This window comes from Patella vulgata, chromosome 8 (assembly GCF_932274485.2).
Source record: "Patella vulgata chromosome 8, xgPatVulg1.2, whole genome shotgun sequence".
NCBI classification, from domain to species: domain Eukaryota; kingdom Metazoa; phylum Mollusca; class Gastropoda; family Patellidae; genus Patella; species Patella vulgata.
This window is the reverse complement of record NC_065886.2, coordinates 29789960-29813023: the sequence shown is the minus strand read 5'-3', so window position 1 is coordinate 29813023 and position 23064 is coordinate 29789960. Positions and strand designations below refer to the sequence as shown.

The 23064-nt window shown below is 33.4% G+C and overlaps 1 protein-coding gene across 1 annotated transcript; it reads right to left on the bottom strand.

Moving 5' to 3' along the window:
• Positions 1–408: 408 nt before the first annotated feature.
• Positions 409–22896, bottom strand: LOC126830935 (mothers against decapentaplegic homolog 5). The gene is made up of 7 exons (XM_050561458.2): positions 22716–22896; positions 18387–18794; positions 15864–16052; positions 14881–15015; positions 10270–10359; positions 6385–6606; positions 409–5703 (listed from the first exon to the last, which is right to left on the bottom strand). The coding sequence occupies exons 2-7, from the start codon at positions 18790–18792 to the stop codon at positions 5303–5305; spliced, it is 1443 nt and encodes a 480-aa protein (XP_050417415.1). The 5' UTR covers positions 18793–18794; positions 22716–22896; the 3' UTR covers positions 409–5302.
• Positions 22897–23064: the final 168 nt, after the last annotated feature.

Genomic DNA, 23064 nt, shown 5'->3' with positions numbered 1-23064 from the left:
CTTTCTCGACCAACACCGGGAGCTTGCCAGCGTCTTACTAACTGTGACTCCCGTCTTCATTAGCCTAGTAGATGCAGAAAAGTAAGAGGTTAAATAGAGAATCTCCTACCAGTCTTTTTTTGATATCAAAAAATATCAACACAAGTTGATAAAGTAACAAAAAACGAGGCTCTGATGTAAAGTGATATCTCCTTAATTTCCTAAGGAGATATCGCAGTGGATTATGAAATATACCACACAAGCGATATCTACTGTAGAATGTATTATTGGGTGATAAAACCCATTTCATTCATTCCATGCACAAGTCCAGATAACATTAAACAACCTGTCTTGCTGCTAAGCTAGTCAGATACAATCAACTAGTACAGGCATATACTCCGATTGAAATATACAATAATTACATCAGGATAATTTTAAATAAAAATTCTATGTTTTATTTATCAAATAAAGGACATATACAGTATTATATCAGACTCCTTGTTCATTACAATAAACAAAACAATTATAAATTTAACCTTTCATTTTATAGTTTTACCGCTAGAATATCAGAAAATATTCAGCTAAGTAGATGAACGGGTACTTTGATTTATAATAAAGATATAAAAGCGAGAATATTTTTGGCATGTTTTGTAAGATCTAGCAGATAGAAAAGTTTTACTTTTAAGTAATATAAGTACAATTGGCATATATATATATAAATGTATAAACCTAACATTATTCTAGTATAATGAGGGCTATATTTAGCATCCTCTAATATTCATATCCTGAGAGTCAATGATAAGCTCTGCCCTTTTCCCATATAATGAGGGCTGTGATGTAGCATCCATCAACTTTATATGAAGATATTTAGAAAAGAAACAGAAAAGACAATGATAGCACTAATTAAAGCCAAGAAATAAAATCTCTACATCCATTAATAAAACCTGGTTAAACTCTAGAATTCTGTAATAACACATTTTTGGCATGAATTACAATTGACAATATCTAGTACATATTTATTACTTGATAATCAAACATTCAAGTCCTAATTATCATGACTTAAAACATATAGACATAGTTACATGTAAACAAAAAAATAAATTTAGCACTGGTATTAAGTAATATTTTGCCTGGTGTCGGATATGAGAAAATGGCATTTTAAAAAAAATCACTAAGTTTTAGCCAGTTATACAAACTCTACATTAAAGATGCATCATGAAAAAGTTAAATCTTCCTATTGCAGGTCTTTTTACTTGTTTCAAATGTTATATAGATATTACTTAAGACATTTATTCATATGACAAGCCTATAATCAACTCTTCTTGTCCATTGGATATCTCTAGGCCATTGGATGGCCGAGATTTAAATGGATTTTATCACCAGCTTAATTTAAAAATTTAACAATGAAATAGATAATCAAGACATAGTTTCGGTAGTCAAGTACATGTACCATTCCCACGTTGATAAACGATCTACACTACATCTTCAAACAGTGATAACTTCGACAAGAATAAAGCAATGGAAATGAAATTTTCAATATATTCATAATGTATTTATGAATTATTATAACAAGAACAGCCAGCTCTTTATTTAAGTCTTACATAATGCATCTTTAAGCAGTCGATAAAGCACTTTGGTAAAAATATGAGACTATCCACAATGCAAATATTCGACACAACAGGTTTCTCTTTTTAGATTTTCTAGTTTTGTTTTAACTTATGTTGGTATTCATTGTACAACTGATTACAAAAGATTTTTTTCTCATGGATGAATAATTGTAATAGAAGTTTTTTGTGATAACCACAGCACAAATTAATATATGAAGGTATTTACAACATGTTTTAATTCAATAGAATGTCATAATCTCTGAACCAGTTTCTATCCCAGTCTACGAATTCTACACATCAACCCATGACTCAACCTTACAAAACATACACCCTATTTGAATCATTTCTTGTATGTTGAATAAATACTTGGAGCACAGGCTGAGCATTTACCATTCTAACATTGGATGAACATGCTTTTGAAATGAAAAAAAATGAAATGGGGTTTAAAGTCCTACTTTTATGCACCAACTGGGCTAACGAAGTAAGACATATGCCATACAGTGTGCTATGAGGGAAATTTTGGCCAAACAGCTGCGCTACGACTTCCCCTTAATTTTATGTCAAACTTTCTGGGGATTTTTAATATGCTGCCAATGATTTACAAGGGGCACCTGTTTTTGTCTTCCCATACTAATGACTAGGCACTTTTCATTTCCAGGGCCTGCATGGTGTAGGTTAGCCTGGCGACCTTACTTCTTGTGGGATCAAACCACACCACCTGCTCAATGACAGACTATATGATCTTAAGCACATGCATTAGACCACCCAATAATTTTGAGAGTGGTATAAGAACTGTGACAGAGGGATAAGAACTGGTTGTAGAAACCACATGACATGTACATATATACAGATGACGCAATATACTTATTACTAGTATTAATATACTAGATATATATAAATCTATACAATATATACATGATTATATCTTTCTATATAAAACATTTCAATAGTTTTAACTTATAATAAACTTCCTATAAATACAATTCTTACAAATTACACAAAAAAAACTTGCACAAATTTTAAATGCTAAATAGATATAAATCAGGTTTGGGTTTTTTTTTTTCATTTTTGTGTTTGTAAGTCCCTCTCTAGCAGTACTGATCATAGCAGTTTAGTTTACTATCAACTTGGATTTCACGAGATGACTTACTACAGGCTCGTGTCTGTTTAATCAGATTTGGTTTATTGAACAATTTTTTTTTTTATATCAAATTTTCATGAATATTGACAAAGCCTAGACTTTATTGATATATATATATATTCATATTATCCTACATTTCATCAAATTTATCTTTATTTTGAATGAAATATTAATTGTATGTCTCTTTGTAAAGTGCCTTAGAGGAGACATCCTTACTTATACACATGTAGGACTTTATACACGCTTTTTGTTAAAGATACATTCCCGCGAAAGTATTTATATAGGGCAGTTATTTCCAATAAAAGTATGGCAATCTTACTAGAAAAATACTGGATTCCCTGAAAAACAGCCATGGGACAAACATTTGGCAAAAATGTCAGGGTATCACTAACTCAACCCAACGGTTTATTGTCTGCCAGCTTGACTTAGGGAGTGTTTGTTATTTCTTGATCAAATGGTTAAGCCGTTTTGAGAATATTGAGGGGATTAACCATACAATGGACTCTGCAATTAAACTAAGGTAAAGGAAGTCAACAGAAGATAATCCAAGAATATACTTTGGTTTCAATATGTATGTTAAATACATTCTGAAAATGGACCTTCCCTCAATCCAATTAGGTGACAAACATGGCTTCCAAAAATAGATTTTTTTTATGCCTTGGGGTATTTCCTTGCGAATACAATATTTTGAGAGTGATTTAAAGCAAATTTTTGATAGATTAACTAGTTTAAATATGTTTTAGTCCCAATATATCATAAAATCACCCAGTTTTTACATTTACATGGGAAGACATCTTCAACCCTTTAATACGGGCAATTATCTTTATAGTTGGTATTCGAAAAAGATGAATTCAATCCCATACTACCATTTCACGCAACGACAAAGCGATTAGGGTTTTAGTAATGAATACAGCAGGGAAGTCATTTGTTATTAGCAGTTCAATTTAATCCCTGACTACTATGTCATGCAATGATATCAAAGCAATTAGCTTTTTATTAATAAATATAGCATGGAAGTTATTTGTTATTAGCAGTTCAATTTAGTCCCCGACTACTATGTCATGCACGGATATCGAAGCAATTAGCTTTATATTAAGAAATATAACATGGAAGTTATTTGTAATTGGCAGTTCAATTGATAAAAATACAGTTGATATAAATAAGTTAGACAAAAATAATAAAATGTGTATAATATATATCCTAGAGAAGTTCATCCTTTAAAAAAGATTAAAAAAAAAAGAAAACAATTTTGACTCGCAATATAACCATTATAAAATGGAAGCACATTTAATGTTTATTTTTTATTCAGCTTGGCTCGACTTCAAGAGACTATTTTAAAATAAGTTCATATAGATCTGAGGTTATGAAACATTCTCAAAATGGTCAGAAGAAATATGGAAAAAACCAAAAATGTGACATGTTAATTGCGATTTAAAATGTTTCATAACCACAGCCTGATGAAGATGAAAAATTTTATTTTGATATTGCTAAGCAACAAGTAATGAATATGATATTTGATTAAGAGGATGCTATGATTAATTACAATGAAGAGATATTAAATATATATGAATACATCTCCAGAGTACAAATAGATGATATAAATACACAAAGGTCTTGATAACTGTCTACATATACCAGACCATATTTTTCATAGCATTTTTGTTTTCTTAAGCCCAGCCCACATTTTCATTACCTTTAAGTTTCATGGTTTCAACACAACATTAATTTATCAGCGAAAATTTTATTTCTCAAAGATCTAACTTATTAGATTTAAACAGACTGACTGGAGGCCTAAATTAGATATTGCTTTGTGGTGTACAATCACTGATCGAAAGTATTTTTCTGCTTGGAAGACTCAAATTGTCTTGTTATTCCTGGAAGACTTTAATTGCCTTGTGGGATATCAATATCATTTCACAAGGAATGAAGGAAGGAATGAATGAAACAAGGCCCCTTAGTCTTAATTAAGCATTCAAAAAGGTCTCCAATATTTACTAATGGAGACTACAGAAATCTAGTCGAAATGTCGCTACAATAAAAGCAAAGTGTTCTTAATTAAGTGTTCAATAAGGCCCCAGGGCTATCCAATCAGTGTCAAGTGTCCTGAACTTAAAATGGAACTTAAGACTTGGTTTTTATCAAACATAAATATCGGCATCCAGACAGTTTATTTCATTAATCATCGCATGATGGAAACTTAGAAGTTATTACTCTTGATAAGAGAAAGACCACAATGATGCCAAACAGACCACAGTGACATCAAAGCTCTAAAAATATTCAAATGGTACACAAATGTACAGTTTTATATAAATCAAACATTGAATAAACACTTTCAATAATAGCACTGTCATTGACAAACTCTCAGTTTACAGTCCTCCAATTAAACAACACACATCTTTATATAAACAGTAGTTTGATTGGATGCAGTAAAGTTCTCAAATTCAAATCATCCAATCAGAGCCAACATGCTTAATAATATAAACAGGGTTTTGATTTGCTGCAGGTAACTAGATTCTCCAATGAGAAGTACCAATAGAAACATATAATAGACTTTTGATTGGCTGTAAATCTGTGATCATGATACAGAGGATATGGGATTATGAGGCGATCCCATCTGAGTTAAAACCTTATCCAACCATTGCAATGGACCGTTTAAATGTAGCTCAATCCAACATGGTGTACTTGTGACGTCTTGTCTGTGATACTCTGCTCCCCATCCTTTCACGAAGCTCATTCTGATTGTACACATCTTGGTAAGTTCATACACTGCCTCGAATCCATGATTAACTGACTGACTTAGAAGTGTGGCAAATTCTTGGTTATTGAATATTTTGAGACTGCATCCAGGAGGGATTTTACAGACAGTTGTGGGATGAAAGCCGTGGTGATAATTACAGTTACGACTCTGGACAAATATACTACTGTCACTTAAACACTCGGCAAATACTTCTCCACCAACATAATACAGATGAACACCTGAAAACACGAGATATACTTTATTCACATGGTCATTATTTACATCAAACAGAACTGAAATGGGAAAAACCAGGCTAATGAAGATGGGCGTTTGCCTATGCATGAGGGAAGATTTCCCCGGATAGTGTTGTTTCGATTATTCTTTATCAAATTCCACTTGTCAAGGGATCTTTAATTGTGTACACAGGAAATACGTTTTTCGTCCCACCAGAAAGTGCAGTGTATATTAGGAACATTTTGTCTGGATAGCAGAGTTTCCACACAATAGTCATCAGATTCTGTGACAGGTTCTTTAAATGTACAGGGGTGGATCAACATATATTGTAATTCTTTGACTTTTGTAATAACACAATCAACAGTTATCAAGTGATGCCTAGCCAATAGACAAAGAATCAAATTATATCATGTAAATTGCTAGTCATATCTAATATTTTTTGTATCAAATACAACATGAGAAATAACTTTTATTCCTTCTCAAAATAAGGCATTTTGTGCATCATCTGGGCTGATGAAAATAGGAATACAAGATGCAATTTACTGATCTTTTATCCAGAAAGTTTTCAGCTACCCAGTTGTTTGTCGCAGACACTTTTTCCTGGTCAGGAACTTTGTCCTGACAAAGACCTTTCGCAGTTAAGTAGACTTCACAAAGTTGTCAAGATATTAAATATATATACGTACCTTTACTGATGTGTCTTCTGGTGTTTTCAATAGTTGAGTTTCGATTGACATTAGACAATAGTCCTAAACAGAATCTATCAGCATTATTTGAGGGGTCAGTAAATCCATCAACTACAATACTAGATCGTGAAGCATGAAATGCCTCTCCAACGCGATTATTCAACTCATAATAAACTATTGAACACCAATACTGTGGTTCTTGATACGTCACAGGTTGAACGTCTGAAATAAAATACAATGAAATGTAAATGGGTATAACGTCCTACTGTTCTGTACCAACTGGGCTAACGAAAACGGGTATACGTCTAACTAGAGCTGGGCGATATTTCTGTTTTTTGATATAAACCCCGACACAGAAATAAAAACCGTCAAAAATACCCTCTTCAAAAAGATATCAGAAAAACGAACATACCGTGATATATCACAGTTTTGATTTTTCTGGATGATATTTAACATCAATATTGAAAACATTTTTTTCTTTTTATGTTACATGTATTTACGGTATTTGATTGCTTAATGATGAATAAATACTGTTATAAACTTCCGAGTGTTCATTCCACGAAGTTTGCAAATGCTGATAAAGAGCTTTGTTTACGTTGCGTGACTTCTTGCTCACTTTACCAATACCATTAGAATTATCCCTGCTTCTATTCAATTTCTTGACAAATTGTTTATACAGATGCTTTGATTTCCAAAGGAATCATTATTTTCAGACTGAATTAAATTTTAATATAGCAGAAATATAAATTATGCCAACTATATTGAGAGTTCAAGTACACTGATTATCATTCAGCATCCGACACTGATATACAATGTACAGCAGTGCTTATGTTTTATAGTATAATTTAGTATTTTTGCATTGCAATGCATTTTCAAGAAGGTATGCGCTTGAATGGGAAAAACAAGTTTGCTAGGATAAATGAATAGCATTGAATCGAACCCGTAGTTATAACCAGCGGCTGCCAGGCAGGATACGCCCACATTTTTGAGAGATGGATAGAGAACAAGCTAACAAGAAAGTGATTTTTCCTACTATCAAGGGCCATAATTCAGGAAATTACAATTCAATATGCGCGAATATCGAAAGGAATTGAGATCTTTGTGTTATAAACTTACATTTCAAGTTTCAACAAAATCTGATAAAAATTGTGACCTCTATAGGGTCCACAACCTTGATATACCATATTTTTACGCTATTTGAGAACGACGGCGGCCATTTTGTCTGTCAATTTCAGGTCGATTTTCACGAAATTCGAACTCAACCTTCCTTAGGGTGTAACGGTGATATAATAATACGGTTTTTTAAATCAAATAAAAATTATGACCTCTATAGGGTCCACAAGCTAAAAACGCGATTTTTCGTACAATCAGGGGCCATAATTCAGGAAGTTACGGTCCGATATGCGCGAATATCGAAAGGAACCGAGATCTTTGGGTTATAAACTTACATTTCAAGTTACAAAAAAATCGGACAAAAATTGTGACCTCTATAGGGTCCACAAGCTAAAAACGTGATTTTTCGTACAATCAGGGGCCATAATCCATGAAGTTTCGATCCGATACATGCCAATATCGAAAGCAGCCGAGATCTTTTGGGGATAAACCTATATTTCAAGTTTCGTCAAAATCGGATAAGAATTGTGACCTGTAGAGAGTCCACAAACAATTGTGGACGGACGTCCGGACGGACAGGGGCGACGGCATAATACGTCCACATGAAAATGTGGGCGTATAAAAAAACATGCACGGTCAAAAGAACACAAGCTTTTTTTAAATGTTTTTAGTGCCTGCTTCATGTAAATATTCTTAATTTAAATAAAATATAATTAATATACTGGAAATTAAAATTGTGATAAACAACATAGACCAATATTCTTTAGCAATTCTTCATGGCTATAGACAGATCTGTGTTTGAACAAGATCATTAAATTTTGTTGGTAAATTTGGTACTGTATTTATACTAGAAACTTAATAATATTATGTGAATATTATGGGGTTATTTCCAACTTTTTATGCACGTTTTGTTTTTTACATTTAACCAGCAGCTGCCAGACAGGATACGCCCACATTTTGCAAGAGATGGATAGAGAACAAGCTAAAAACAAACGCGATTTTTTGTACAATCAGGGGCAATAATCCAGAAAGTTATGGTCTGAAATGCGCAATATCAAAATGGACTGAGGTTTTTGGGATATAAATATAAAGGTATGTTTTAAGTTTATCAAAATCGGATATAAATTGTGACCTTCAGATGGTCCACAACCTTCGTATTACGTACATGTACTTTTACACAATTTGCGTACAAAGAGTGGTCATTTTGTTGCACAGTTTCATTTCGATTTTCCCGACTTAATGATAGTGACATTTAAACGGTTTTTAAAATCGGAAAAAATTTGTGACCTCTTCTAGAGAATCTGCAAGCTAAATACAAGATTTTTCGAACAATCAGCGGCCATAATCCAGGAAGTTACGTTCGGATATGCGTGATTATCTAAAGGAACCAAGATCTTAGTGTGTAACGGTGATATATTCACATGTTTTTTTTTTTAAATCGGATAAAAATTGTGAACTCTACAATCAGGGGCCATAATCCATGAAGTTATGGTTCGATACATGCCAATATCGAAACGAACCAAGATCTTTAGGAGATAGACATATTTTAAGTTTCATCAAAATCGGATAAAACTTGTGACCTGTAGAGTGTCCAAAAACAAATTGTGGAAGGACGGATGTCCTGACAGACAGGGGCGATGGCATAATACGTCAACATGAAAATGTGGGCGTATAAAAAGAGATAAAAAATTAAATTATCGACATTTTATAAAATATCACGATATAGTGATTATATCTGTTTCCAGGGATATCTACTAGCTCTAAGACAAACAAAGAGCTATGAGGGAACATTAGGACGGGCAGCGGTACTACAGTCTACTCTTATTTCAATTTTCAACTATCAAGGCTTCTTCTACGTGCATGTCAATGTGCAGGCAGGACCTCGATTTTCATCCCATCTGAACGACTAGACATTGTCCCTTGCCCAGTCCTATATCCTGCACCACTGACAGGAACCACGCCAGAAAACCCTGATGAACTTTCTCCGCCAACACAGGGGGCAAACACAGGACCTCCAGGTTAGCGAGCCACCTTGGTTCTATAATGTAAAATAAACTTGAATTTAGAGTTTTATGGGACTCAGTTCCAACTGGGCTATAATGGTGGTCGCAATGAGACAAACTAAGTATTGAAATAAAATGTATCTACTCAGTAATTATTTAACTATAGGAATTCAATTCTAAAATTCAATTCACAAGAACATAAAATAACAAAGAAAATCATGCAACTGATCAGGGCATATCATTAACATTAGTGAATATTACATCATGCAGAAGATACAAGTCGAATTGGGTAAAGATGGCCTTGTACATGATGAAATACATTATTCTTAAAAGGAAGCCGATAAAACGATTCAGTGAAACTTAATGCTGACAACTGGTGTGTGTTGACTATCATATATAACATCTGCAGGGAATCACGAATGTTGAAAATTCCAACAAGTAGGAATCAATGGTGAGAAATTATAGTGCAATTTATCGTATTTTTTAATACTGAAGGACTTCTTCATTAAATATACACATTTGTCTATTGACCTGTTATGCCATGAAATGGAAGAGTGGTTTTACATCTATAGGCTAAGTCTGTTCACTAATCCTATTCAGATATATCCCTAACAAAAATACTGTTTCAAAAAAACAAAAACATGAAAGGATCTTAAAATACAGTAGGAGAGTGTTGTTTACAAAATAACAAGGTGGTGAAAATTAAGAGAACATATACAACAATAAAGTGAACATCAATACAGAGTTTATAACGGATATAAAAACCTACCAACTGTAAGTTGACATGTCAATCTCTGATCTCGTGGATTAGATGAAAATTGACGAGATACTGTGGGTCCTTTATGAAGCATGGGTACACCTAAAGATACATTTAAATAATAAAAACAAAACACATCGATAAATAAAATAACATTTAAACCAAACACAACTTGACCAGCGACAACAGGGGTCTTACAAGTTTCATAATAATTGCCAGGGCGACAACAGGTCTTACAATACTTAAGTACATTTCTTGAAATCAAAGCATGTGAATTGACGACACCCCATATGAACTAAAGAACACACATGTAATCCTGACATTTTAAAGGACAATATTGGTGCCAGTCATTATCACATATGTGATAGAACTGGTTAAACACGTTCCAAATATTATTTTATCACAGAGATAATTTCTATGATAGAGGCATAATCAATGCTTCAACATTCGGAAATGACGAAGCAAAAGGAAAACACGAGTTATCCCTCTATATAACTGACTGAAGTGACGAGTGATAACAGATACATGGGCAAATTTCTGCTCACTAATAATTCCTTCGAAGACCAAAAGTTATGAGACTGTAAGAGTATATCTGACAATTCAAAAAAGTAAATGAATGTCATTAGATAGAGAACACGAATAAAATAGAAACAGTCCGTACATTCACGCGTGTTTATTCATTCAATCCTTATAAAAACATAGTAATGCACAGACTTTTTCTATTTTTCTTTCATGTTCTCTTATCTAGTGACAGTCAATTTTTTTTTATGAATTGTCAGATATCCTTTCACAGTCTCACACAACAACTTTTGGTCTTCGAAGGAATTATTAATGGGCAGAAATTCGCCAATGTATCTGTTATCACCCGTCACTTCAATCATTTATATAGAGGGAAAACTTGTGTTTTCCTTTTGCGTTTGTCACTTCCGATTGTGGAAACATTGATTCCAGATATATTGTAGCAATGATCTCTGTGACAAAATAATATTTGAAACATGTTTAACCAGTTCTATCACATATATGATAATGACTGGCACCAATATTGTCCTTTAACTATATTCTGTATACCAAACTCGATCACATGTAAATGGGTGAAAGTTAAATTTTCCATTATATACTGGTGGACATTTTGGATTTTGGCCAATTTGACCCATTTGGAAATGGATTTCAGTTATAATATACCTTTAGACCGACCGTAAACTGTTGTTGGCATTTCTACTGCAGTAACTACATGTATCTGCACTGATACAATCTTGCCTCAACTAATAGAATGAAGTCAGTTATGTTTGGTAATATATAAAGCAAATTTTGGACAACATTCAACAAAATAAATGATATAAAAAAATCAAATAACAAATTAAAATAATTATTGAGAGAACGTAGACATCATTATACATGTAATAACCAGCATGCATCCAAAATTATATTTTAACACAATACATATATAGCAAACATGGGTTGCCAGACAAGACAATATATGCCCACCAGCAGTCAAGTTGCCCAAGCAGTCATTAGCTACAAGTTAACAACTCATTCAAATTTCAAAAACATAAGATATTTAAAACCTCAAGGAAGGTAACGAGAAAGGAATCAATCTGGATGTCAAAAAATGTAAATCAATTTTTTCCACAAATATGTTTGAAATCATCCTCATAATGATAATTTTACCTAAATGTATACCAGTGATGGGATTTTGCCCGTATATTTCGGACATGTCCCGACGCTATTTTCCAAACGTCCTAAATTGTCCGACCAGGAATATGCCGAATCGGACATCAAGACATGGTAAATAATATTCAAAATTCCAAAATTAATATAGTGTACAACTAACTACCACTCAACCCAATTATCGTTGATAATAGGCTGGATTGATTAGGTACATGTAATTAAGTGAACAACGTATTTATTGTTTTATACCGTCTATACACCTACTTTGATTAACTACTTAATCTGCCTTGATTGGCTGACTTAATTCTTTGTTGAACAATTCATCAATTCAATCCTGAACAGAAGTCATTGCTTCTCCTTTGTTGGACTATATATCAATCCAATAAACTTAATCAACGTGATTAACCCGTGATTTCTCCATTGTCTCGCGTTTTAATCTCCTTGATGTCGGCCGTAGACATTAGTCATATATGTCACATATCCTAATAGTATATAACACCCTAAATCACATTGTGTCCGATAACTTGTCTGTGATATTTCTTCAGTGGTAGGGTGACCCACCATAAATAAATATCTCCATATATCTCGACAATTTCGCCACAATATTTATATATATGCCAAGCCTCAAATCAGTTTCACACAATTATAGTCACTAAATAAACGATCATGTTGTACTTAATAAGCTATGACCATTAATCATCTATAAATAATAGACTGAAAACTGGTTCCATGTGTCGTCCATAACATCCAGACACTTTTGAGTAAAAGATAGGTTACGTGCCCTTGTTTTGAAATTAGAGTCGCTTAACCAGTCTATCGACCATTCTAAGGCTGATTGACAGGTCGGGATAATCAAGACTACTTTTTTACGAAACATAACAGAAAGCTAGAACAAGAAATTGAATTAAGAAATGAGCACGTTAGCTAGCTCAACAATTGTTTTAAGAAGCTTGTAAAAGTAAAATGAAACTACTGCTAGTATCATGTTCCTGTCTAAACCGAGTGTTTCAGAGATAGTATTTGTACTAAACCAAAAGATGCCGCTCTTAATGGTACAGTTAATGATAAAGCGATTTAAAAAATGAAACAAACGTAATTTCTAAATCTCCTGTAATAACCAAGAAGCTTAATTTTACTGCTATTCAAAATCGTCAACAATAAATTTTTTACGGCTGTAATAGTTGATAGATTTGTAAAGAATTGCACGTGCCATGGCTATTTATAGTATCATACTGTCAGAAAGTTGGCCTCGACACGCCGAATGTGCACGCTTCAGTGGTAGTCTCGAACTATCAGCGGTTGACTGTATTTCTGTAGGTGCATGGGCCACCCTATCAGTGGAAGCCGAAGTTAAATAAAGCTATTTCACACACACGCAAAATGAAAGTAGAAATCTCGCGAGACACGTGGAATTAAGAGGTGTAAACGTGCCCAATCTAATACGTCTGATGTCAGGACAAAAGATTTTATTTTGATGGCATATTGTCGGATTTATGATCATATTTTGAATGGGGTTTATGTTTTTAAATAAATAAATAAACACACGAAGAAATATTGACGAATATTTCGATTGGACTAACATAAGTAGTTACGGTAATTGTTTTAGACGATAGCGCATGCTTAGAGTCGAATGGGATTTTTTAGCAGTTGGTGTCACTCGCTCGTTGTATTAGAGCGATGTTTACTACGGTTTACGATCAAATAAATCGAAACAGAGTATAAAAGGATGCCAGACTTTGCTGAAAAATGTATTGACTTATGACCCGAAAAATACGGTAATTTTTGGGGAATTTGAAACTGGTACGGATGGGCAGTAGTCGGCACGCTTTCATTCTATGGTATGACGATGTCATGTAATTTTATAGGAATATTATTGACATAAATTTTAAAAACGTACGGTAATTAAATATGAAAAATAACAAGGTGCACCTATTCTTTTTATTACGTATGAATTTGAATATTTTGTTGACACACGATTCTTAATTGTGGTTTGAAAACGCCTGCTTAAATAACGATAAGAGTTATGTCCCTTTATTTTCGTGAAGAAAATGTCCAACAACTAAAATTTTGAAATCCCATCACTGATGTATACTTAACTTAGGTTCTAAATGAATGTTTGATAGTGATGAACCAATATGCATCGTTTCTGATTTACCGATATAGAATATATTTCGTATATCTGACAATACAGACACAATTAACAGTAATTGCCAAAATATCCAATCTAATACATGCTAATCCGTTTTTAAAATAGGTTTCTTTACTACCAATATAAAATGTCATCTATTTTCGTTTACATTGAACTTAGTTTGTATACAGAGAAGGATTACATTGGACAACAACAGGTATTTTACATGCACTGCAACGGATATTTACATGTACTTTACAATAACATGCACAGTTTTTGACAGAACCACAGACACTAAAAAGATGACACTTGAAATTGTGCCTGAAAACATGTGTGCCATGACCATGTATGAAATGTGTAGAAATGTTCTACACTGAAAGGGCTGATGAAGACAGGCAAAACGTCATACAGTGTGGCACGGCCTACTCTTATATCGAACTCCAACTATCAACGTTTGTTTTACGTACGACTTTACGTTGTCCCTTGCCAGGCCCTCCATCCTGCACCAATGACATGGGGATACCTCACTGGAAAATCCTGATGAACTTTCTCGGTTAACACTGGGATCGAACAAGGGACCTCCAGGTTAACAAGCCAACGTCTTACTCGCTGAGCTCCATTGAAACCTGGAGATTTTGGTCAAGCATGTTGTAGAGTGCGATAACTAGAGACAGTACTAGAATGCCATGACTTGAATAAAATGTCTAAGAGACAGTATCTGGGTGCCATGAATCATATAAGATGTTGAGAGAAAGTACCGAAGTGCCGTGACTGGTATGAAATGTGTCGAGACAGTACTACCTGAAGGTAAATAGAGACAGTACTACCTGAAGGTGGAGGCATGTTAGTTGTATCCATGGGTTGAGGTCCATTCTGCTGCATGTTATTACCCTGTTGATTCATGTTGATATTATTCTGATTACTATCTTCTGGTGGTTGATACGCAGGAGGAGGCGTGTCGGCTAAAATAAATCATTACATTTTTCCATAAATACTCTAATTATAGATCATTAAATACATGTACCTAATAAATAATACCAAACAAACTGAAATTGGGTTTTACGTGCACACTAATGTGTACTTCTGACCTTAGTTTTTCATCACATCTGGATGACTAGACAGCTGTCCTTGTCCATCCCGCACAACTGACAAAAGAAAACCACACTGATAAATTAATAATACTCTACATGTAACTAAAAAATGAAATGAGGTTTAATGTCCTACTTTTTTTGCACCAACCCAACTAATGAAGACCGAAATACAACATGCCACATGCTATGAGGGAATTTTGCCCAGACAGCAGCGTTTCTGCCTATGCTTTCTTTGATTTTCACCAACCAGGCTAATATGAAAACAGGCATACGTCATGTGCTGTCCGATTGCATGCCGTTACTTATTAGAACGAAGGTTGTGAGGATTATAGCTTTTCGGAATGTGCAGTGGTAGATCTTAATAAAACCTGTAGTCTCGATTTTCACGTCAGTTTACAACTCGTGTCAACAGTATGGTCGTTCTTAATAATCGTTTGCTGTGCAATGTACATGTACCCGACCATTCCGATCGGTAAATGCAGAATCAAAGAACGATGGCATTTATAATCATTTATAGCAACAAATAGGCATTTTCATGAATCCGATAGGCTTAGAGTATTCTGAATGGTCGGTCGTTAACAAAACTTTTTTGTTTTATTTCTCTTGATACTAAAAAAAAAAACTTAGTCGGCAGGTTTTGTAATGGGTCGGTCGGGTTACCGGAAACAGAACATTTTTTTTTGGGCCTAAGGCATGTTTAGAGAACTTAAATATATTACCTGGAAGACCAAACGGACTACCTGGTCCAGAACTCTGTGGAGAATTAGGTTGTTGTTGTTGGAAGGGATAAGTGACGTTATGTGGCATGGAAGGTTCCGGTACTTGTTGAAATGGTAATAATGGCATATGATTCGGACCACCATGGGCAGGAAATTCACTATATCTCGGCACCAATACAGGCGGCAACACTGAAAAACGAGCAGGAAAATATATATTTAATCTATTACGTTCAGTTAGCAGTTAGCAGAATGTTAACCAATAGTACCAACAAACATAATGAATAAAATCTTTAACTCAAGATAAAGTAGTGAGAGCACATTCACACTATTTTGACTTTTTGGGGCGTTATATCATTTTTTTCAGTAAAAAATCATTTATGGGGGATATTTTCCATAAAATCCCATTAAATGTATTTCGACCCTTCATTTTTTACTGAATAACCATAAACAGGCATGTATTCCTTACAAACTGAAGCAATAATCAATACCATAAAAGCCACGAGACATGACAGGGGTTTTAGAGCCAGATTCAAATCTGTGATCAAGCTACATTTCTGTTTCATTTATCAGAATTGGCTATACATGTACATTGTAAGCTTGTCTAAAGATAGGTTCCCAGAAAAGTATTTATCGGGTGGTTATTTCCCATAAAAGTATGGCAATTTTGGTACAGTATATATGGAAAGTAGAGATATCCAATCTTACTAGAAAAATACTGGATTCCCTGAAAAACACTCATGGAGCGTATACAGGACAAAAATGTAAGGGTTCCCCTAATCGACAGCCCAACGATTAGGAATACCTGCACGCGTGATGTCGAAGGTTGCACGCGAAGATTGAGCGCTTGGTGTACATGTACATGTTGATAAACGTCATGATGAGTTAGACGTACAACACTTTCTCAGATAAAAATCACAGAAAAAGACGCAGGCAGTGGATTATCCGAGAATTTAATTAGGATTTGATATTTGTAATAAATAGTCAGCGACTTCGCCCCCGTTGCTATAGGTACCAAGAGAGGTAAGTCTCGTGACACAAACATGACCTCTTTTGATCGATTTTTATAGCAGGTTATTCCTTGGCAATTACAATGTTTTGAGAAGGACGTGAAGCAAAATTATGATAAATTAATTAGTTTGAATATGTTTTTAGTCCAAATATATCAACCAGTTTGTATGCGGGAATGTATCTTTAAGACAACCCAGTGAAAATAAAGCCTAGATTTTGAGGTCAACAATTTTCTATATATGTACACACATGTACATGTATATAGTCTTAATCAAAATTAATGAGGTACCGGCACTGGTATTAACTTTTTCTACACAGGAAAATTAATTCTACAAATATACTTGAAGTGCTATTTAATTATTGCCTACATCTCTAACCTAGTTTTGAAGTCATCAAACCCATGTAACAGCAGCCTATATTCTACTAAGCTATTACAGTAGTAAACTACTGTACATGTACATGTATATAAAGTCTATAGTATTATTTTAAGCTTATATTAACTCAGTGGATTGGAGTACATGTATAGTTGGTACCAGGCACAATGTTTGATCACTGTCTAATTTCTACTAAGCTACATGTACATGTAGATGTAGCCTGAAGGACTAACAGTCATTAGAAATAAAATAAACTCATTAATTATATAATAACACCTAATCATTAATTACTGGGTTTAAATAAAGCTTATAACATCTATCTCTACATAAACAGAGATTGTTTAGACAATAAGTGACATCATAGATAGTAGTGAACCTCAAGTCTTTCAACATCTCAACTTGTATTTACATAAATATTTTCATTAGTGTAAGATTATGCAGTAAGAATTTCTTTGTAGCTTCAAAAGCAAATATAGACTGCGTTTGGTTTCCTTATACATGTAAGAATAGATTTTGCATGACTATGATAAATTTATTTATAGTCCGTTTATTGATTGAACTTTGAAATGGTACATGTCACATGTATTCAGAAATTGAGAAAACAAAACATTATTTTACATATATTATAATCTGTCACAATTAATATTATATCGTGTTGACACTTGAGATCATATTGACGAATAAATCACTAAAAATGAATCTACATGTACAATGAAGTTGGCCTACATATAATGTTACATGTATATAATAAAATTTTATAAGGACATGATCCGCATTAACTTTTTTATGTGGAGGCCTACATGTATTTATTTTATCCAATCGAAAAAAAATGTGGCAATTTACATGTATTTTGAAACCAAGAAGGCCAGAATTGCAATCATTATGTAAATACTTTTTTTGTTGTACCAGTACATGTATTAGATACGCAATTGTGAATTGACATCAAAGCTTGAAGTCAAAACAAAAATATTTGAGATATAATATTTGAAATCATTGATAAACAATTGAATGCTGATGAAATTATCAATACAAATATTTGAAGCTGACAAAAAGAAAATGTTTATAATTACCTGGGCTTTATAATAATACAGATTAATACAAATATTTGACGTTGAAATGTTTATAATTATTATATAATTACCTGGGCTTTCGACACGTTTGTAATGATACGGATTAATACAGACATCTTTTTGTTTGGCACTGAAAGGATATTCACAGCATTCTAGTGGTTTCAGTTCATGATGAGACTGTAAATCAGGCCATCGCCAAACTCGACAATAAATAACATGGGGTAACCCTTTACGATGTGAGACTTGTAGGCGGCCATCCAGAGATCGAGGTATTGTTACACATTTACTCAGTTGACCAGGCTGACTTAAAGCTTTTTCTAAATTTTCCAACGCTCCTTTTGTCTTTTTTAATTTCTTAACAAGCGAGTCAACAGCCTTTTCGGCCCATTTTTCCTCTTCGTCTCCCTGCTTCCATCCCAGCAACCTTTTAACAGCTGGACTGGTGAAGGAGAAAATACTTGACAGTGGTGATGTCATCTCTGAAATAGAAATTTTTTAATAAAATGTTCAGATAAAATAAAATTTCTCTACATCATCAAACCTATTTAAAAATTTGTACCCATGTACATGTAGGTAAATTCACAAAATTTCTAGCTTCCTGTTGATTTTGTCATGGGTCATTGAAATGATTAGAAGGAGATGTTTATAATGGACAGACAAGAGTCGAATTCGGTGATCAACAAAGAAAGTGGTGAGTAAAGTGATTGTCAAACAATCTGATGTCTGGACTCAACTAGAGTCATAGACAAACAACAAACACAACACCTCTAGACAAAAGTACCATGTACTACTTCCCATTTTATAAACTACATCAACTTCTGCTCAATCTTCTATACATTTTAGCCACGTACTGTTCCATGAGAGAGAAATGCTTAATATAGGGGTTCAATTCCACACTCAACATGAACAAGGTTTTTTGGGTGAGAGGCAGAAGGGTCTAATATAATTTACATGTAAGTACATGTGTAGGCTATACATGTACCCCAATCGTTATTCACATATACAATTAAATCTGAATAAAATATAACTGTTTTTTTTTTTTAAAAAAAAGATACACAAGGGTAGGCTAACTCATTGGAATATTATACATGTACGAAACAAAGTTGAAGATTGAATATTTTTTTGAAATCATGTGACCAGTCTGCTAGAGCTCCAAACGCGAGACCCTAGATCACTAGGCCATACCAACCCTAACCTCTATATTCGGCGGAGATAAAGTTACCTTTATCTGTACCAGCCAATATAATGCACTGTCTAGAAAATAAACCCAGCCTACAATTAATCGTTTTATAATCTCCAATTGTAATCTTTTGTTATCAAATTAATAAGATCAATCTGAAAATCATTTTACTTCAGAGTACATTGTATTATACTTGTGTCACGTGAATGAATGTGATTTGACATGACTACTGCCTGGTACAGTGCCAGAAGACTACTGTCTGATACAGTGCCACTACAAATCAATAACTACATTAACTAAATAGGACTGTAAAATAGTTCAGTCAGAAAAAAACAAATGAACTGGTAGCTGTAAAAAATATTAGGTGATTCATCACTACAGATGATAGGTTGTCTCTAGGTTACATTCGTTCAATCACAGCAGAACAAAAATCAATTCCTTCAGATTCTACATTGTTATTAGTCATTGTGTCTGTAAAAGTTACCCTACATGTATACATTAAAGGAGCTAAATCTCTACTTTTTATCACATAGAAATGGACACAAATGGGTCACAACGCATATAATAATGTAATATGAATGTACGGTATATAAACTGATTTACATTCAATCGTTTCTGTTTTTACTCTAATTTCTAATCCGTTATGTTCAGCGAAATATGCGAAGAGTTGATTTAAATTGACCAATGTCGAAGGCTGTGGATGATATTGAGTTAAGTACCCATAATATTGTGTCAATACATGTATCTACCACCACTACTTGCACAGCTGTTCATTTGTTGGTGGGAACATGTGCGATGTCATGCTCAATGATATGCCATTTCAATAATTCACTTACGAATAGGGATCCTTAACAGTAGGAGGAAACCTGAGGGCCAGGCAATGATTCTTGAGGTTAGGGGGCCTACTGTAAATGTCCATCAAAGAAGTACATGTAATTCTAAGTTTTAACAAAGATTATTATTTCAACAAAGGTGAATATGAAGAAAACAAATAGACCTAATAAATGATGCATAACAAAACCGATTGGCAATAGTCTGCCAAGCAATCAAGATATGCACATGTATATAAAGCATATCAAAATTATGATGACCATCACAAACATACTTTTTCGGTTGATACATGTACATGTATGCGTGGCTGATATTTTAAAAATAATATACGAACCAAGCAATTAAAACTGACACAAACTATTAGATTTACCAACCAACATGCACGATTTATAGGAAATTTAAATATTCATATGTATTTTTATATGAAGTGTATTATTATCATAGGGCTAATTTATAGCTAAGTTTAAAATTAACTTCAGATGTTTGAAATTATTTTAATGTACAGTACATATTGTAATTGTATTTTGTATTATAATTATAAATAAGGCGACAAATTAATATAAGACTTTGACTTGTTTTTGAATCTTTATATTTTTTAAATTGTAATTATCAAAATGAATCTGTATCTGAATAAAATATTGTTTAAGTCAATCAAATAGCAACAGCCCATGCTTCATCTATCAATATTTCTCAGTCTACAATGTATTTTTCTACATTTCCGGAAACTAGTCTAACAAAGGTCATTTATTTTCCATTATTAGATTTTCCCTGACTGATTATACCGTATAAATTAGATATTGACTTTTAATTAAAGGTAAACAAGTCTAATTTATTTAGTTAATCCTTCCAATATGGCAGAGCATCCGAACAACGATATGCTGCACAGTATTGTAGCTACAGATAATCACTTAAAATATGCATAGGCTACTTAATATTTTCTCATCTAAACTTTCCCTTTCCATGCTGTCTTTAAATTTTTTTTTTATCAGATGACCGTATGACACTAGTTAATTCATTTGGAGGTACCGGTGCATAAGAAACTACATGTATTCATAGTTCTTTTCACAGTAAAACATATACTTGCATAAATACATTTTATGGGTTAATTATTAGATGTATATAATATATGTGTATGACATGACATTTATGAATTAAGATAACCACTAATTACACCATAGTATCATGATGCATTTTATTATAGAAGTTGACTAACACAATTTACATACAGGTTTATCAGATTATAAAATAAACATATTGTTATCCCAATTTACATATTTAACCTTTAGCCCTGGTTATAAAGAATACCATATAATATATATTCCTCAAGTGGCATTAAGCGATTGAGCACATAAAAAAAAATAGACAACAAAATTTATATGGAAAACAATCACTAGTTTATACACATATAGCACGCCGTTTCGACAAGTATTCTCTTATCGTTTTCAAGCCAAACGATAATAGAATACTTGTCGAAATATTGTTCTATACATGTGCATAAACAAGTGATTGTTTTCTACATAAATAATATATAAATTGTGTTGTTTTTGTTTTTTTACCATACAAATAGTTCAGTTTATCCAATCTCCAGGTCCACTTTGACAGTCTTTCAAATATCGCAGACAAGTATATCAGTAGGTTACATGTATATTGATTATGAGTTAAGGATCAAACTACACTCCATGACCATGTACATGTAATTAACAGCCTGTGAAGTAGTTATTGTCTAGTGATTAGTACTAATTACCAATTAGATCAACTTGTTGACAATATGACATCCTTCACTGCTTCTCTATCGAGTGGCTTAACAATCAGCTGGCCATTTTATTTTAATTAATTGGTCCATGGTCACAATATTAATGTACAAATGACATTATGACAACTGTCAAGAGTGACAATTGACATTATGGAGTAACTACTAAACTAGGCCAAATAATTAGTAATAAATGTGGTAAATAAATAGAATTCTACACATTGAAAAAATATTAAAATAGAATTGAATTAGTGGGCTTACTACTAATCATTTTTCTATATAAAAAAAAACACGGAAATAATGCTGAACTGACAAGTGTTTATAATCAAAACACAAACTCTTTTATAAAAAAAAAAGTTGCACGGAACCTGCACTTCTTGGCTCAGCTGAGCCTTAACTAATCACTGTTTGCCTACTCGGAGGAACGCTTTTCTGTTCTATTCACTCAAACATTGGACACCATTAGAAATGACAAGATTATGCATTGTGTTACAATCAAACATCGTATGTTAGATAGAACTCCTTCACCCAACCATGTTCACGCCACGCTGTCGACAACAAGTCGAGAAATTTCACAGTCAACTCATCAAAAATGGCGAATTTAGCAAAGATTTCTCCGGAAGAAAGTAAAATTATTACCTGTTTGGCTTCGATAATTAATCAAATTAACTTCTGAATTTGTCTGAGAAAGATGAAATAAAGAATTTAGAGCAAATTCTACGGTGGGAAAAGCCAACCGTGAAATTTCTCCATGAAAATAAGTCACAGGGCTCAGACTAAAATTTCTTTGCTATTGTAAGTGGCGACAGTCAGACGGGAAGTCGCATCACGGAATATGACGATTTTTATTACTCCGCGTATATGACCCTAAAAGCACTTCCTGTTCAATTACTATATAATTAATCGTGACCTGAAGGTATTAAAGATGACCACAATGTCTGTAATATCTTGATTGCTTCATAAACTAAATTTCATCACAACATTATCT

What these genes read in the sequence shown, in the direction of transcription:
- LOC126830935 (XM_050561458.2), bottom strand. Translation starts at nt 18,792, where the DNA reads ATGACATCACCACTGTCAAGTATTTTCTCCTTCACCAGTCCAGCTGTT. An exon ending in TAGTCCGTTTGGTCTTCCAG is followed by an intron (nt 15,016 to 15,863) that starts GTAATATATTTA and finishes GATTTATTTTAG; the next exon opens with CCGACACGCCTCCTCCTGCG. An exon ending in CAGAAGACACATCAGTAAAG is followed by an intron (nt 5,704 to 6,384) that starts GTACGTATATAT and finishes TCGTGTTTTCAG; the next exon opens with GTGTTCATCTGTATTATGTT.